The sequence below is a fragment of the Plectrocnemia conspersa genome, unplaced genomic scaffold, assembly GCF_051122295.1.
Source record: "Plectrocnemia conspersa isolate PC_06_02 unplaced genomic scaffold, ASM5112229v1 ptg000003l, whole genome shotgun sequence".
NCBI classification, from domain to species: Eukaryota; Metazoa; Arthropoda; class Insecta; order Trichoptera; family Polycentropodidae; genus Plectrocnemia; species Plectrocnemia conspersa.
In genome coordinates this window covers 7,175,202-7,192,651 of record NW_028277167.1, presented here as the reverse complement: position 1 = coordinate 7,192,651, position 17,450 = coordinate 7,175,202, and the positions used below count along the sequence as shown (strand labels likewise).

The window sequence follows — 17,450 nt, the reverse complement described above, 5'->3', positions numbered from 1 at the left end:
CCATCGTGGCGCATTGGGGTAACCTGTTACGCCACGATGGTCTTAATTTAATCTAAAAAAATAAAATAAAATAAACTAAATGTTTTTTGAATATAATATCAAATATCAAATCATTTTGTAAAAAAGTACCCGTGATTTACTTGGTACTTATTACTGAAAATTTACTTTTTCTGTTCAACTCAAATCTATATTTACATCTGTGAGTCCAAAATTCAGCTTTACATCACTTCAATATGTATAAAAAAATAAAAAAATGATCAGTCAATTGGTTTCAATCTAAAAGTTGTGTAAACGATAATTTGTTAAAAAAAATACAAAACAAAAATGATATCCAAAGGATAAAACTTGTCTATATATAAATCTAGCTATCTTATTTTTTTGGCAAAAATGTTGATTCATAGTGATATTTACCTGTTCAGTTCGTCAATGACATCTTTGGACGTTGCAGATTCATGAAAGCTAACTATTCTGGAATGTGACGGTCCCTGGCTGACGATGATGTTCGGAGACGTCGTGCCATTTTCTTGCGGCTCTTTTACATTCTTGACCGGGACCGGTAAGTTTGGTTTAGGAATTTTCGATTTCACTTTAATTGGAATTTGAGATGTCTTCTTTGACGTCGAAGAAACGGGTATTGGAATTCTACTTTTGTCCACAGCGTTCTTTTTCTTATCACTGTGAATTTCAGTAGCGATCGTGTCCGACGTCGACACGCTCGTCGTCATCGAGTCGCTGGTTTGCATAATGGAATTGTCGGTGCAGGATTCTTCTTCTTCAGGCACTGCCACTAATGCTTCGGCGTCGCGCTTAGAAATTTTAATAATCTCTTGAACCAACGTTTCCGCTGGAGTGAACACGGGAGTCTTAATCTCAGAATATTCAGGACTCTCTTCTGTATTCTTGCCTTGCGACGAACTCGATAAGTTGTGACCGTTTAATAAACTGTGACCGTTTAATTCGATCGAAGTTGGCACATCGCATGTTCTAATACTTTCTTTGACGCTAGTTTGCTGCCGTGCACTGCTTACTTCCATGATTCTGTTTATTTCGTTTTTCTGATGAACCTTCAAAAGGTGTTGTTCATCTATTTCATTTTCCTCACTATTAAAAGTTCTATTAAATAAATAATCTCCGCTCGTCGTCAACAAACCGTCTTTTATACCCGACGACGTGTCATTGTATCTTGAACTATAGTTTTCGCTTAAAATTATATCACAGGATTCATTATCAGAATTAATAGTATCGTTTATATCTAGTGAACATCTAGTGCCGTTTAATTCCTTAAAATTACTTTCATTATTATTGAAATATGGAGGAGGTAGTTCGTGGATTTCTGACGTCGGTCTGGAAGGTAAAGAATCGAGCTCTTCTCTGTTGTGGCAGTACTTTTGTTGTTCGGCTATGAAGTGTAAAACGTTTTGTAACACTTGTTCTCTATCATGCTTCATCGGAACGTACGGTTCTAAGGGTTTGAGCATTTGACTATTGCCTTCGTTTCCTGCAGTGCTGACCACCTTAGATGAATTTGAAGCTAAACTCTTAGTGCTTTCAAACTTGACGAGACGATAAAAGTCTCTGGTAAAATCAGTGCCTATAATAGAAGATTCCTGATCATCACTATATCCGCTGATAGCACTTGACCTTTTCGACAAATCGATATCGTTTAATTGACTATTATAATCAAAGTCGTTGTTTAAGCAGCAATCTTCAGAATTTTCAATACTTGACCAGCTACCGCCGGGCGAAGGCAGATCTGAACTATCCATACACATATAAGGCCATTGATCCCTCTTCAGATTATCAGAATCTATGGATAGCGGGGCAAAGGTATCAGATTTACTATCCATCATGTAACTGGAATTGTTCCATAAGCATTCGCTGACGTCTTCTTCTAATTCAAGAGCGTTGTTCTCTTGGATACTCGGCAGTGTCGATAGTGATATTTGGCCGGGTGTTAATGCGTCGTTTGTAGAAGAGCAACGTTTCCAGTTGCCTTCTTGGAGATCTTCACAAGAGAGATTCAAACTCCAGTCTTCCAATTCGGCGTGATCATATTCTAATTCTTGTAGATCTCTATGTTGCTGCTGCAGAGCCGATCTAGTATCGTCCAATTGGAGCCAATGTTGGACGTATTCAGCGTCATACTGACATCCTTCTACTTGTTCGTCTACAATGCTCACCCAAGAGTTTCTATCTTGAGATTCTTGGTTTTCGTTAGAACTCATGGACGATATAAGATCTGTTGTACCTTTTGTTCTACGGAGGAGATTTTTTCTTTTATCTTTCGACAAAATTGGCGTAATGTCCATGTGGAGTGTGCTAGGCGAACTGGACAGAGGACTAGATAACGAGTAGCAATTTTCACCGCATTGGGAAGTAGGCGTAGTCAGCCTGAGGAACAGATGCGAGTCTGAAAAGCTTCTCATTAAATGTTGGAATGGTAAAACGTTCTTCGGTGGAGGATAACTATTTCTTTGGTTGAAGCTCAATGCCAAATTGAACGGTATGTATAAAATGTCAGACTCTGTTTTGTCCTCCACAATGATGGTGTTGTTGATGCTCAACAGTATTTGATTGTCGGTTTCGTCTGACGCTTCCTTGAGATCTTCCAGTTCTCTGTTGGGTTCACTTTGTCTCGATGGATCAGCTTGAACGTCGCTGGACATGGTTGAGTATCCTTCGTCTCGATTGCCGCTTTCGGGAGATTCGACGACGAGTTCGTCCTCGATGGGATGTTGATCGAGATTCTCTGTAAACATGCATATAATTGATGAAAAAATAATTATATATGTAAATATTATATAATAGGGGATGTACATACCTGGTAATGTTTGTGACAGTCTTTGTAAGTATTGAGTAAGCATATTGGGGGTAGTCCTTCTTAAGTTAAGTGTAAGTGGTCTCTCAGGAGGCACCCATAAGGCAGGATCTACGGAACGGAGAGCATGCAGCAGACTCTGGGGAGTAACTTCGATGCCTTTCAGCTCCGTCCATAGGTCTGTCAGTATCTGATGACGCCTTTTGTCATCAGCCGACAGTTTGTAGGAGTGATGCGAGACACACACGCTCATAATATCACCAAAGGGTTTGTCTTTGATTGATATTATGGATTGTCCTGCACATACACTGTTGATGCACGAGGGAATTATCAGATTCCCCACAGACAGTCTTTTCTCTTGCGCTTTATTGTCTTCGTAGGATGCTTTGGAAGTATCCGAGATATCGTTGTTGCTCTTGGTGAGTCTGTTCTTTCTTGGACACTTTCCAAACTGTTGCGCCGTCTTGTTCATTTGGAGGCTGTTGAACGACGGAATGATGGAGAGTCTGTCCGTCTCTTGCATTGGCGGTGTCTTTGGCGACAGATTCGGCGTTTTATTTTGGATGATTAGAGGAACTGAAAGCAAAATTTTTACTTAAATAAAACATGTTAAAACATATGGTTACGAAGCCGGATACTAACTTTGCGATGGAGATATTGGCGATGCTGGAGAAGGGGTTGGCCGCGGTCTTAGTTGTTTAATCAGCAAATTCCCTAAAGCTCGATTTTGAGCTTCCAAGTCTCGCGCTCTTGAACTTAATCTTGAAAGTTCTTCGCGAAGACTCTGAAGTGTTTAATTTATGCGTTAGTTTTATATTCATTAAATATGAAACGTGTTTAAATAATAATACCTTTTGATCCAGCAACGCCGCCACTAATCTCGCAGCTACGTCATCTCTGCATCTAGCTGCGTTTTCATCTTGCAAAGCTTTGAGCTGCGACTCCAGAGATGCCTTCTCGACAGACAGACGAGATATCGTCGTCCGGAAGTGGATGCTGCGAGCCTGCGATACATTAAGGGCGTTATTAACGTTACTCACGTCACAAGTGTTATCAGAGCGGCGGCGAATTAAAATTTAATAACCCCAAAACACGTTACCCATTACGTAATACACCGCGAATGTTTACTCTTGGTGGAACACAATATCCTGGGGGTAAATTGTGTTGTGGAAAGTCACGTAACATCCCCTTATATCCGAAACAGGCTGTCCATGATAATTCACGTTTGACTCACCCTTCATATTGAGCGACCCCGACGGATTTAACTCGTTTATATGGATATGCACCCCATCCATACCTCAAAAGTCATATTTCAGGGTTGCAGTTTTAATGAGTAATTGTTTATTTTATATTTTTGCTAATTAGTATTCTAATCCTTTAGTTGTGTGGTTATAAATGATAATTTTGGTACCAAAGATGCTTCTTGAGCCGTAAGACCGGTGGCCACAGACGTGGATAAAATCAAGACCATGAAGAATATTGACTAACAATTTATGATAAACCGATTTAATAATACCCTTTGATCTAGCAATGGAGATGAAAAGTAGATTTAGTACAACATGGTTAGTGGAAAAAAGATAATGGTTACAGCCGAGTGAGTATAGACTGGATTGCATCCAGAGAAGGTAATGTATTTGGGATGATTTAAAATGCATCGTGTACTACTCAGGGACTTCATTTCTGCTTTTTCCAGGTGGTGAGGTGGGGGGGGGGGAAATATTTCGATTTCATTAAGATTCATAGTATTTCATTAAATGACATGCATGTTTCTGGCCAAATTCAAGGAGATCCCTGTTTACAATTTACCCTACACAGAAATAAAAAATTAACGTTAAAAGCAATAAAATCGTGTTGGCGCGTTGCATGCTGGGGGGTATGTTAACGCCAATTTCGCGTATATCAGGCATTAAAAATTCAAATACTAAAATTTTTACGTTGAAATTTTATTTTATTATAATTGCACATTAATCTTGGAGGTTGAAAAATTCAAATAATTAAGTATTTTTTTTTTAATAATTTATTAAAAAAAATATTATTTAATTATTATTTCCGGAATAATTAGTGTCCGTAAAAATGTTGTCTGGAATATTCCGTGTCCGGAAATTTCCTATCCGCAAAAATCCGATCACCATGAATATATGTCAATTGCTAATGGATGGAAAATATAATGTAAGTAAATCTGTCTTGGTTTAGAAAATGATTCAATATACCAAAAAGCGCAGATTTGTCTAGGTTTGCTCATGGCAGAACAGAGTACAGAAAACTCATAATATAAACTTGTAGGTCACTCTATATATTCACTTATAGAACACAAATATAATCTCATTAGAAGATAAGCTATTGAGAATATCAATGTACAGTTTTTGAAAAATGGCTAGTGTTCGCAACGTGGCTTTACCGTAGCACCTACCGGTCGGTGTACGCACCTGAACCACTCGTGGGGTTTTCCAATTACAGCGCTTTTAATACTTTATTAGGTGGCGAAGGGGTAATCTTGTGTTTGCTAAGTATTACCGTCCGAAATAACCGTCGAAAGTATCTACACTCGCGTTTTACGGCCTCTGAGTATCTTTGAAATTATTAAGGCACTCTCTAAGATGGTTTATTGAAATATTATATAGAGGCAGTAAAGACGAAATTGCTATAATATACAAAAGTACCTCCAGTGCTGACGACAGCGAAGACTTTTCTTGCTTCAGTGTTTCCACACGATTTTTGAACTGCAGAAGAGATCGCACAGTCTCCTCCATTCTGTAACAAAATAAAAAAAATATTTTACGTTTTGCTAAACATTTCATGTTAATTATTAACATATTAGTATCGTTTATATAATAAAATGTGCGAAGCATATGAGTCATCTAATGCAATATAAAACATTTGCATCAAAAACCGACGATTACTGGTGTCATAAAATTTGTACGTTTATTAGAAATGCAATTTCTTTTAATTGCCAAAGACAACACTCCATATTGGGTCGTATAGATTATGATTAATTGATACAAATCAAGTTATAGTGAAAAATAAATGTTATCTATTACTTAATTAAATATACAGTTTTGTAATAATAGTACGTTTGTGAATAGCTGTATTATATCTTGTCATGTTTATTTCAGTGTCTCATAATTATAAAAAATATGTTTTCTAATGTACATATAACTAGTTTTTCAGGCACATTGATCCACTAAAAAGCCTAAATATTCCCGCAGAGCCTTCGTACGAGCTGGCGGTCGTTCTCTTCGCCTTTACGATGTTTTATCACGAACCTCACCAACACCAAACGCCGTTGTTTTGTTAACCAAAAACAACACCAGACTTCTCCTTGCTTCATTCCGGCGATAACTCACATTTTGTGCAACTTTATTATTGTATATTTATACGTATTAGGATATATTATTTTATCGAACGTGTGCACGAACGGAAACTTTCAGCGCGCGCACCACACTCAACCTCTAACCATTATATTATGATGTATATCTATCTATACATCTTTTTAATAAGGCGTCAAACATCCCTAATTATGTTTGCGTTTCTAGTATTAGTTGACACGGCAGTCCTATCCAAACTTTGCGCCTGCGCCCCCATTAATTATATGACAGAATTAAAATTTCTGTTTTGCTTTGTGATCGCACAGGATCGCCCTTCTCGAATTTCTTTTCAAAACCACCAACCCCTCGAACTCATCAAATTGAAGATAATGTTACATATCGTTAATATGGGCTATGTTTTTGTGTCGGCAAATTGAAAAGCTACCCCTAAAAATCACAACAAAAACTTTGAAATTGATTTGGGTATAGTATATATTATCGTAGGTAATGTATTATTGTGTAAGGAAAAATTATATAACAGTAAGTATAGGAAGATACGCAGTGTAAATATATTATTTTATATATCCAGTTAACTGACGTCAGTGGCGTAGCTAGGGTATGTGCTGCCCAGGGCGATCTTTAAAATTGCCGCCCCCCCCATACATTTTTTGCAGGGTCATAAAATCAGCATTTCTTAAAATAATAAATTGGTTATTATTAGGCTCTTGTTATTCCTGGATTTAAATATGTTTTAATGCATTCAGGGTTAAGAACCACACTAGACGATGCCATCGCGAATATGCCGCCCCCAAGTAAGTGCCACCCGGGGCGGCCCGCTCAAATGCAGTAACTTTGTGCTTGAAATATGTGTTTAAAATAGCCATGTTATTTTTAATCTGTTACATATAGAAGGAACTGTCATTTATTTATTTTATTAATTTATTAAACTAATATAGACAATTTTTACACTGAACAATTTTTTTACTAAACATACATATAGTATGTAATAAATAATATAAAAATTAACAGAAAATAAAAGAAAGACTTAATTTATTTCTTAATGCGCGAAGGTATGTCTTTATTTCATTTAGCAAATCTACTAAAATTTTATTTTTGCGAATTGTCCTAGGAATATTCACACTTTTGTATGCCGTACTCGTATTCTTATACCTAACTATTCTTAAATTGTCTCTATTTATAGTATTAAATCTATATACATCTTTATTTCTTATTAAATACTTATTAATATACATATTACTTTCAAACTTATATATAAATATGTACTAAAACATTAATTTTCAATTAAAATGATCCTGGATAATATTTTTTTTATACTTTTTTTAATATGTAATTACAATGTGCCTTAATTTTTTTTATCTACAATTACTCCTAAATATGTTATATTATATCTGTATACAAATTACGCTCAGGAACGGAATTTCAGCCTTTGCCATGAGGGGGGGGGGAGGGTACCAGTTTGGCAGTCAGTGGTCGTTTTTTAATACGTCCATTTCATGTTTAGAATCCACGCCAAAAGCAGTAAAATCGTGCTGTCGCTGTCGCAGTGGAAATGCTCATTTATCTAGCGTTCATAATAAATACTATTTTTAACAATATTACGACTTACAATAAGTGAGAATTGAATGAAACATATTTAAACCAAATTTTGACCAAAATACTTCCTTCTCAGAAGTAAAAAATTTACGTCAAAAGCAATTAAATCGTGCCGTTGCCGTTTTAGTAAATAAGTAATAAAAAGCGATAGTATTTTGTTGTTACAACGATAAAAAAGATTATTTTTCATATTTATTTACTTGAAAAAATAAAATATAAATCAAGTTTGATTTAAAAAAATGACCCATCAACATTTTTAATGTATCGTATAATACAACCTATCTTTAGTTGTTGACAGAAAAAAATAACATCGAATAAAAAAAGTTTTTCACATAAGTAGGGACGCTTGGACTAAAAAGAATAATATAATTTTACTTAGATATTCTACTACTTAGGTTAATCTCTTACAATGAGAATAATTTTATTGCTGTTTTCGTAGTTCAAATGGAGATATCGTTTTCAGCAAATAAGATAACCAGTACGACAGACCAGTGTGATAAGTCGGTGACCAATTTCTGAAAAACCTGGGTTCGATTCACATATGGACCGTATTGTTTTACAACTTTTATCGTGTTATATAATTATAATTATGATCGTTCATTACAGGATCGATTTTCTAATAATTTCTAATCTTACTGAAGAATATCGTAATGAATAATTAAAATAAATCGAGATTGTAAAATTAATCATCGAGTGTAAAAACAAGCAAAGATAGTTAGTGGTCATTATAAAAGAGTTGTACTGTTTCCACGACACCATGTTAATCATAAGTTGGTAGATGTGACATACATATGTAATAAAAATGAAACTATTGCCAAACTTTAAAATATATTTAAAAAAATATTTCATGGCAACAAAATGTTTTTTGTATTTAACACACAAAACCATTAATTAAAATGTACACGGACGTGCAAACAAAGGTACGCATTAATTATGAATATAGACAACACACGCCCTGACTTGACGCACCCTATCACATGCTCATGGGAACGCTTTTAAAAACAAAAACATCCTCTATTCCCGGTTATTACAACAGTTGTAAAGCGACTTAATTTATTTCCAGTCGAACGCCTATGTCAACGGATGTCACTAGATCACGTGATGCAATTCGACTTATGGTGTCATCGAAAATAGGAATTATTCCCACTCTGAAATATGAAAAGCGTGATTGTGAAGTCCGGTGGATCTTGACTACTGCTGCACACGCACCTGACCGGCTTTTCCCACTTTAGGGTTCCCTGAGGACATTTGTTTTTACCCCGATGGCCATATAATACGGTATTGACACGATAAAGATAAAAATGCTATTGTATTCAGGACGTCGAGGTTTTTAGTCGTAAAATATTTAGTGTGCGAACTTTATTTGACGTGCAAGATGTAGATAGTTTTCTTTGTGAATATTTTTTGAATCGATATATATTTAGAGCAAAGTTTATTATACAATTAAGTAATCAAACAATGGTTTAAATTATATACTAATAGATTGACAAAGACAATTATATAAAAAAGTGGCAAAATCTACTTTTTGCAAAATTTGTTTTATTGTCTGGGTATTCTCTACATCAGCGGTTTCCAACCTTTTTGTTACTACGCCTCCCCAAAAAAAAAAAATTTTTCCGCGCCTCCCTTACCTTTTATTTTTTTAATATATTAAATAATATAGACACGTTTTAAATAATAAAAACTTTATTACAAAAATAAACTGAAAACCACAATTAACAGAACAATAACAAGGTTTAGTTATAACATACACATACGTGTATATTTATTTTTATATATAAGTTTTTTTAAACAAATAAACCAACTACATCTATCGCATAAAAATTTAATGCGACGGATGTTGTTGTTTATTAGCACAAAACTTATCAAATCTTGGGGGCAATGTGGAGAGTGCCACTCGTATCTCTTTTTCGACTACTAACCTGTTGCGATATTTAGTTTTCATTGCAGCCAGTGCCAAAAAGCCCGTTTCGCATAAATACGACGTTACAAACGGTAGAAGCACTTGCATTGCTTTGCAATACAAAGATTCATACTCTCCTTTAAGATTCATCCAAAATTGAATTAAGGTTTCATTTTGAAACTTTTGTTTTAGTAGGCTATCGCATGATAATTCTATAAGTTTTTCCTTTTCAATGGTTGTCAGCTCAAATTTGTCGTTTTCATCGTCGATAAATGGATTCTGTACCCACAAAAACTTTGAGAAATCAAGGTCTTTAAAATAATTTGAAAAATGCAGCACTAGACTATCCAAGTGTTCAATAAAAAGATTCTTGTTTGTTTCAATATTGGCTGTGGCCCAGAAATCTTTTGACAGTGAAAACATGTCCAACTCATTCTTTTGTAAATTTGACTTCCATAACTTCAACTTTTTAATGAAAGCTTTTACTTTGTCTTTTTGAACAAGTGGATGCATTTGTGATCCCTGCATTGATTTATTCAAACTGCTCAATTTTCCAAAAATTTCAACTAAATAGGCAAGTTTAACAAGGAAATTATCGTTCGTCCACAAATGTGCCTCTTCGTGGTGATTTTCTTCGAGAAAGGCTGTTATTTCTTCTTTGAGTTCAAATACCCTTTGAATCGCTTTTGCACGAGATAGCCAGCGAACTTCACAATAATACAGAAGTGAGGTATAATTAGCTTCCATATCTACACACAACTTTGCAAACAGCCTAGATCTCAAAGGACTGTTCTTAATGTAGTTTATAATTTTTATAATTTTTGTAAAAATGTTGTTAAGTTCCTCGCTCATATTTTTTGACACTAGAGCTGCTCTGTGACATTGAGTGAGCTCCGTCAGTACACAGTCCAATACAATTACTCCACGTTATGTCGTTTTCTTTAAAAAAACTGTCCATTATATTAAAAATTTCAATGGATGTGGTCTTTCCAGGAATGGGTTTGCAAAATAATATATCTTCTAATATATTATTTTCCACAACATATCGAACATATGCAATTAAATGGGCATCTTTAGCTATATATTCGAAGTACGCAGCCGAGAAACTAATTGATCGCAAATATCTTCAGATATATCATTGATTCTTCTTCCGACTGTATTATCAGCAAGCGGAATTTGTTGCAACTGTTTTGCATATGATATCAATAGCTGCTGGTAAAATTAGAGTTTCTCCTATTGTATGTGGTTTCTTACATTTTGCGATTCGGTAAGAGACATGGTACGAAGCCAATAATGCATTTGGTGATACAGAAAGAATATTTTTGAACGTTTGCTTTTGATTATTAAGCTCATCCAATTTTCTTTCAAAATATTCTATGGACTTATCAACGTATTCAGAATGTAGAGTTTCATGGTGCCGTTTTAATTTGACTGGTCTCATACTATCTGAAGCCAAAACTTTCGAACACAACAAACACATTGGTTTTTCCAAGCCATCTATAATGACACTAGTGAATCCTAATGATAAATAGGATGAACTGTATTGTCTTTTCTTGGGAGCTTTACTTCCTTGTACTTTTTTGATTTTATTCCCACTAGTATCAGCAGTATCTTCATTATTGTTGACTTTTCTCTTGTAACCACTCAAAAATTTATCCATTCGTCTAAAAAATATTTTAAAAAATGAAGTTTAAAATATACTAACGATTATTTTCAAGAAGAAATCACGTCAGAAACAATTAAAAAAAAACAATATCACGCCCTGCCGACACGCTTCAGTTGACACGAGTGACATTTAAATGTGAGGTTATTGTTTTATGCAACTAGCGGTCGTTTTGTGTATTACCGAAACAGAGCGTTTGCAAACGCGCCATTTTTAAATTTCTCCGCTCCAGATAATTTTTTTAATAGGAATTAAATATATTTAAATGTAAAAAAATGAACATTCATGCACTGAATTTTCACTGTTACATTAATATATCAAGTTTTATTCATTTGTGGATATTATGGTATAAAAAATAATTCATTAAAAAATGTTGGCGCCTCCCCTGGCAATAGTCCGCGCCTCCCCTGGGAGGCGCGCCTCCCAGGTTGGAAACCGCTGCTCTACATGCTCCGTTAAGGAAAAAAACCATAAAACCACAATTCTTACAAAAAAATTAAGGCAAAAAAATCACATTTTTTGAAAAACATTTTGCAATGAATAACTTTTTTGCATTAAACTAATTAAAAAATGCATAAAAAAACAATAAAAAATTTTAATCATATTTTTTATGAATATGAATGATTTTGTATAAAAATGTATACTACTCGTTTTTTGTTAAATGCGAGTTAGTCACAGACACAAGAGTGGAATTGAGAAGAAAATAATGTGATAATATATGTATGTATAATATATAAAAACTAACGACCTTTAACGACCCTTTTTGTACACAAGAAGATTGAGCAGCTTATATTACAAAAAACGCCGCAAAAACACAAGAGCAAAATCATCACATGCATAAACAGAACAGATCTTCTCTAGTCTGTGCGTGCATATCATATCATGTTTTTTTACATAAACAAAATATCGTTTTCTTAATTTATTACATATCTCAAAAAAATGTGCAACACGTACAAATAATCTCTGACCAGTTGCATTTTAAATTTGAAAAACATATTAGTTGCAGATGATTTTTTAACACCTTAAATTTAATAAAAGAAAGAAAAAGGTTGTTATTTCTTATGCTTACTGTTAAAAAGTAAGTTGCCTATCATGACGATATCACCTTAAAAAGTTCACTATGATCTGATGATACTGTTCATTTAATAATTATATTAAATATTAAAGTATGTTTACGTTTGAAGCGAGTGAAAAAATAGCGCACGCAAAAATTGCGTCGTTAAATTTAGCGCTTCCCGAGGTAGCAAATAATACGTAAGTGGAGAGCGAAAGGAGGCTGTACATAATGTCTCGTAGGGTGGGGGCGTTCTCGAGTTGTGCAAGTAATGTATACGGCGATGTAGGCTTTCCCTAGCCAAGTGCCACTTCTGAAAATATTATATCGCTGAAAGAATAGAAAAAGATGCGAGTCAGCAACACGAGCCACCCCCCGCCCAACTGGGGTGGGTCTGGTTCCGGTTTTTTCTCTGAAGAAACGATATGGTGGCGGTGGTACGTGCACACTTTATAGACGCAATGATATTGAGTGTAAAATGTATTAAGATCGCGGTGAGAAGCGCATAGGGGTTCTAAAAAATCATAATATCCACCGACATACTTTGCAGGTTGTAAAAAAAGTCTTTGTGCATTTATATATTGTATGAAATATCATTTTACATAGCAAACACTATTAAATGAATGTCGTTGTATAGTGGAGAGGTGGAAGATAGAAATAGTAAAATTAAGTCAGTCTGCAAGGTGTAGTGTTGAAGTGCCAGTAATAATAATATTGACACCACGAATAACTGAATCTTTAGATCGAAACTCTAAAGACGTTTCGATATACTCATTTTTTGCGTGTTATAATAAATTAGATCATTTGAATTATTCTTCGTAAATAACATCATTTATCGATGACTAAGAAACTGTCTCATGGGGAAAAAGCTCGTACAATACGGTAGGGTTAAAGTTGGCACGCGAGCTTGCATCATCGTATAATAATGTGTATAACCATATGAAATGTTTTTTTATAAACGAAATCTGCGGAAATCAGGACCTCTAAATTTGGGATTTAAATAGGGCGTTGTGAGACATTCCTTCGTGAAATTTATTATTAGCAATATTAGCCTTGAAAATAGGACACTTGGAATACATAAAAAAATATTGAAAAATACTGTAGTTTAAAAAAGGTACAAGTCGGTTTTATCACTTCCACCGCCGCGCTTGCACACGTATAATAGTGGCGCATGCGCAAAAGTCGACGGGTCACTTATTCGGCGCTAATATGTGAAAACAGCTGTTTCATGTGAACTTTGCGCAACACAGAGTTATATAAAAAAAATATGATAACTTTTGAATTAAAAGGAATTATAAAACGAAAATATTTTGACTGTATTGGTATATATAATTATATATTAAAATTATTTTAACATTGGTTTGTATAAGCAAAATTAAAATCATAAAATTTATTTTATGCTACATTGTTTCATTTCTAATTTAAAAAAAATATTTGCATTTTGTAACTCAATATTAATATTAAATAAATTATAAATACTGGCTTTGAGAATTAGTTGACAAAATGCATTTATTTTGTTTCCATGAAAAATTCAGCGTTTTGTGGATTTTAAAGGAATAAAATGGATACTTAAATTAAGCAAATGAACGTTTTGCAGCTGTTAAATTTAATCGTGGCGCCGTGATAATGAACAAGTACCAATATCAGCTCTTTTTATTTTATTTATATTGAGTTTATTGGCCACATTCGTAGCAGCGGAGAGTTCAATTGGTTTCTAAGCGTGGCGCCGACACTCTTAACAAGTATCAAAATATGCTGGAAATTGCTAAAATATTTAGTTTCTTTGTAAATATTTTTTAAACTAGAAATGAAACAAAGTTAAGTAAAACATATTTTATAATATTAATTCTAATCTTATGCGATCTTCAGATTGATAATCGTTGTAATTTTAACATATGTACCAATACAAGTAAAAAAATGTTAAATTTATTGTTTTTTAATTTATTAAAATTCAAATGTTATCATTTATTTATTAATTTTATGTTGTAACCTGACAGGTTTTAGCCCAATGCGTTACAACGGAGTAAATCTGTAGCAACTGGGTAAGTCAATCTGACATAATGAATATCTACACGTAAGTATTAACCACCAGACTGAAAGTCTGGGAATCGGTGATATATATGTTATTGATTATAAATTATTATGTATAATATAATTTATAATTAATAGATGTCACTGCAGCTGGGGCCGATTTATTTTTAATAATAGCGCAGTTTTAATACATACAAATTCGAGTGCTGCTACCGGGGTTCAAACCTGCAACTTCAGAGTTACTAGCCTGAGACATTACAGACTGCAGTATTCTGTTCTTTTTCATATTTTAATATTTCACGCGGCGAAAATAGTCACTCGAGTGCTAACACGACTTGCGACGGTGGTAGTGATAAAAACGACTTCTACCAAAAAATATAGCATGTTATATATTACTAAAAAAATCGCCCACAATCTAATAAAATTGTTTAATGCCTGCACTACGCTCTCTGGAAGTTGGCCTAGGTTGGCCAAGGACGAAGAATGTAGTGGGTTAGTTTGGAGTATACGCGTTCAGTATACGCGTAGGCGTCCTATGGTTAACACGCATGTCGAGCACTGCATCGTGGTCACGTGGTAAAGTTATAATACCACATGCTTATTGGGGACTTCAACAGACTCTTACTGACATCTTTGAATATTTTAGGACACCAAAAGGGATTAATTATATTTTTGATAGTATATTCTTCTAACAGATATCGTTATTATATATTTTTTCATATTAAATTAAATAATTAAAAAACAATTAGTGGTACTTGATTTTGTTAAAAAAAATCGTTTCGAATATCCTTATATATTTTCCTAGATTAGTTTATATAAATGTCACACCATAACGAATTCTTATTTAGAATCGATGGCGACATATTCTAGGATAGTCACAGATGTGGTGTTCGTATTCTGAAGTATCATTTTTATGCCTTATGGCATTTTGCAAAAGCCGACAAAGATTTTGCGTAAATTGAATATTTACGACCGAAAAGTTTTCACTGATATTGTATTGATGAGTGCCCACACAAACTTTTATAATTATCAGTAGCGTAATTTCAATAATATGACAATTTGAAAATTGCGATTATTTGGCACTTTTTTCGATCGCGCGCAAATATGCCGGCTGTACGTGACAGAAGCCGCCGTCCGGACGGCATATGAAATTCGCGACAGTGTGATCGCTTACTCGAAGTCGTAGATTAAGAAATTTTAACGTAGACAACGTTTTGGTTAACAATAAATTTAGGATATTCACAAAATTATTAATGTATATTATTTTGACTCATTAATTGACTCAATTTTCAAGGCATGATTATTATTAGCAATTTCGAATTATTTTCCTTGATTTGACAAAAGTAGGTAAAGTTTTTCTTATTAAGACTCTAAAGCCAAAACAAAAAATAAGACAGCTGAAGTTTCAAGAGCATCATACTTTATGAAGAATGTAAAAAAGGGGGAAAAAGTGAAGTGTGGTGGCATGAAGTATGAATCTAATGAGAACGCAGAGGCGATTTCATTTTTGACAATTGTTAAAAAATGTTATTCTTTATCTATTTTTTATTATTATTGCGTGCTTATCTAAACTCATACCCCCCTCATATATTATGGATAAAAAAATAGAAATAAAGTTCGTAGTCTAGTTTTATATTACTCAATGGTTATAATATATATGTGTATGTTTAATTTATGCAAAGCTTCAGTTATATAATTAATTTTACTTTTGAAAACAGCTCTTTATAATCTCGTTGGATTTTAATTCAAATTTTCACCAGTTTTCTATAATCTAACCAATGAAGCAGTGCAGCTCGGTCTCTTATCTCAACGCATAAATATGGCGACTCCTTTCAGTGTTAAACAACAAAATAAGTTATTTATGTAAATCCACACCCCAAGAGCGCGTTGGGTGTATTTTTAACAAATTAATAAGCTTAAATTTACATTTTAATTAATTTGTTTTAATAATCGCCATCGATTATGAAGCTCGCCGGTCGTGAATCGAAAAACAACCCTCGCTTCTCCTTCGAAAATCCATTTTCAGCCTAATGTAATTCGAAAACTTCTGATAGTCTCCGTAAAGGAAAGCGGGGATTGTTTTTAACGACGCTTGACTGATAAGTTTCTTTCGATCCCTCCCGATATTATCCTTCGATTCTTCGTTTGTTAAATTTCTTCTTAAGTTTGTGTAAGCGCTCCTAGAGAGAAAAGAAAAAATACGCGAACGGAGGGTAAAATGTACCGTTACTCAAACATTTTTTTTAAATTTAATAAATGTTTAAGCATCTATATTGCTATACTATAGTACAAGTATAATCATAAGCCCGTGTTCAGGAACGCGCTAGCTATATTACCTGTTGTTTCAATTTAGTAAATTAACCCCCGGATTAATAACCCTCGTTCATAATTCGTTGTATAAATAAGCGCGACGAACCCTGAAATTCGTTCCTACCGTAACGCTAATTCTACTCTTGACCGAAACCAAAACCCTTCGGATTATAATAATAATAATAATATCAAGATACGTGAATATTTAAAATCTATGCATGTTTACTTTTGCAAAATATGCCTATTTACTGATTAACACCCTGCTACTTTACTCGCTCCCGGGGAGTTGGTGTTTAATTTCCGGTTGCTCAAAGTCGAGTAAGAAGCATTAAAGACTGCTTATAGAGTGTATCTACCTAATGAGTGCACTTAATTGTGACCCAGTTTGGAAAATTTGGGTAGCGTGTTTTAAAATTGTCGCAAGGGGAATTCATAATGGCACCGTTAAACGCAGTCAGGCTCAGATATTATCGAGTTTTGTTCATAACGTTAAAGAAAAGCTCATTTTAAGCACCGACTTCGAGTCCATATTTTTTCCGTTTAATTTGATAGCAAAGATTAGTCTTATTATTATATAAAAAAAATTGAAACGTGTCGCCAAAAATATATTGAGAAAAAATATACAATTAATCATATACAATATACGTATATACAAACAATAATAGTTTACATACAAAAATAGATGAGCACTATCAGCTCCTCATAGGTATCGCCAAAAACATCTTTGAGTTTGGCATGTTTGTTGGGAAGTT

General features: G+C 34.1%; 1 protein-coding gene across 3 annotated transcripts in view; it reads right to left on the bottom strand.

Moving 5' to 3' along the window:
* Positions 1–17,450, bottom strand: part of LOC148236463 (uncharacterized) — a 415,732-nt gene that overhangs the window by 3,069 nt on the left and 395,213 nt on the right. For all 3 annotated transcript variants that reach the window (XM_088182944.1, XM_088182945.1, XM_088182946.1), the window contains 5 exons: positions 5,479–5,569; positions 3,670–3,822; positions 3,461–3,602; positions 2,822–3,394; positions 412–2,749 (listed from right to left, as the gene is read on the bottom strand). In XM_088182944.1, coding sequence (XP_088039070.1) covers positions 412–2,749; positions 2,822–3,394; positions 3,461–3,602; positions 3,670–3,822; positions 5,479–5,569 — 3,297 coding nt within the window. The remainder of the gene's footprint in view (positions 1–411; positions 2,750–2,821; positions 3,395–3,460; positions 3,603–3,669; positions 3,823–5,478; positions 5,570–17,450) is intronic.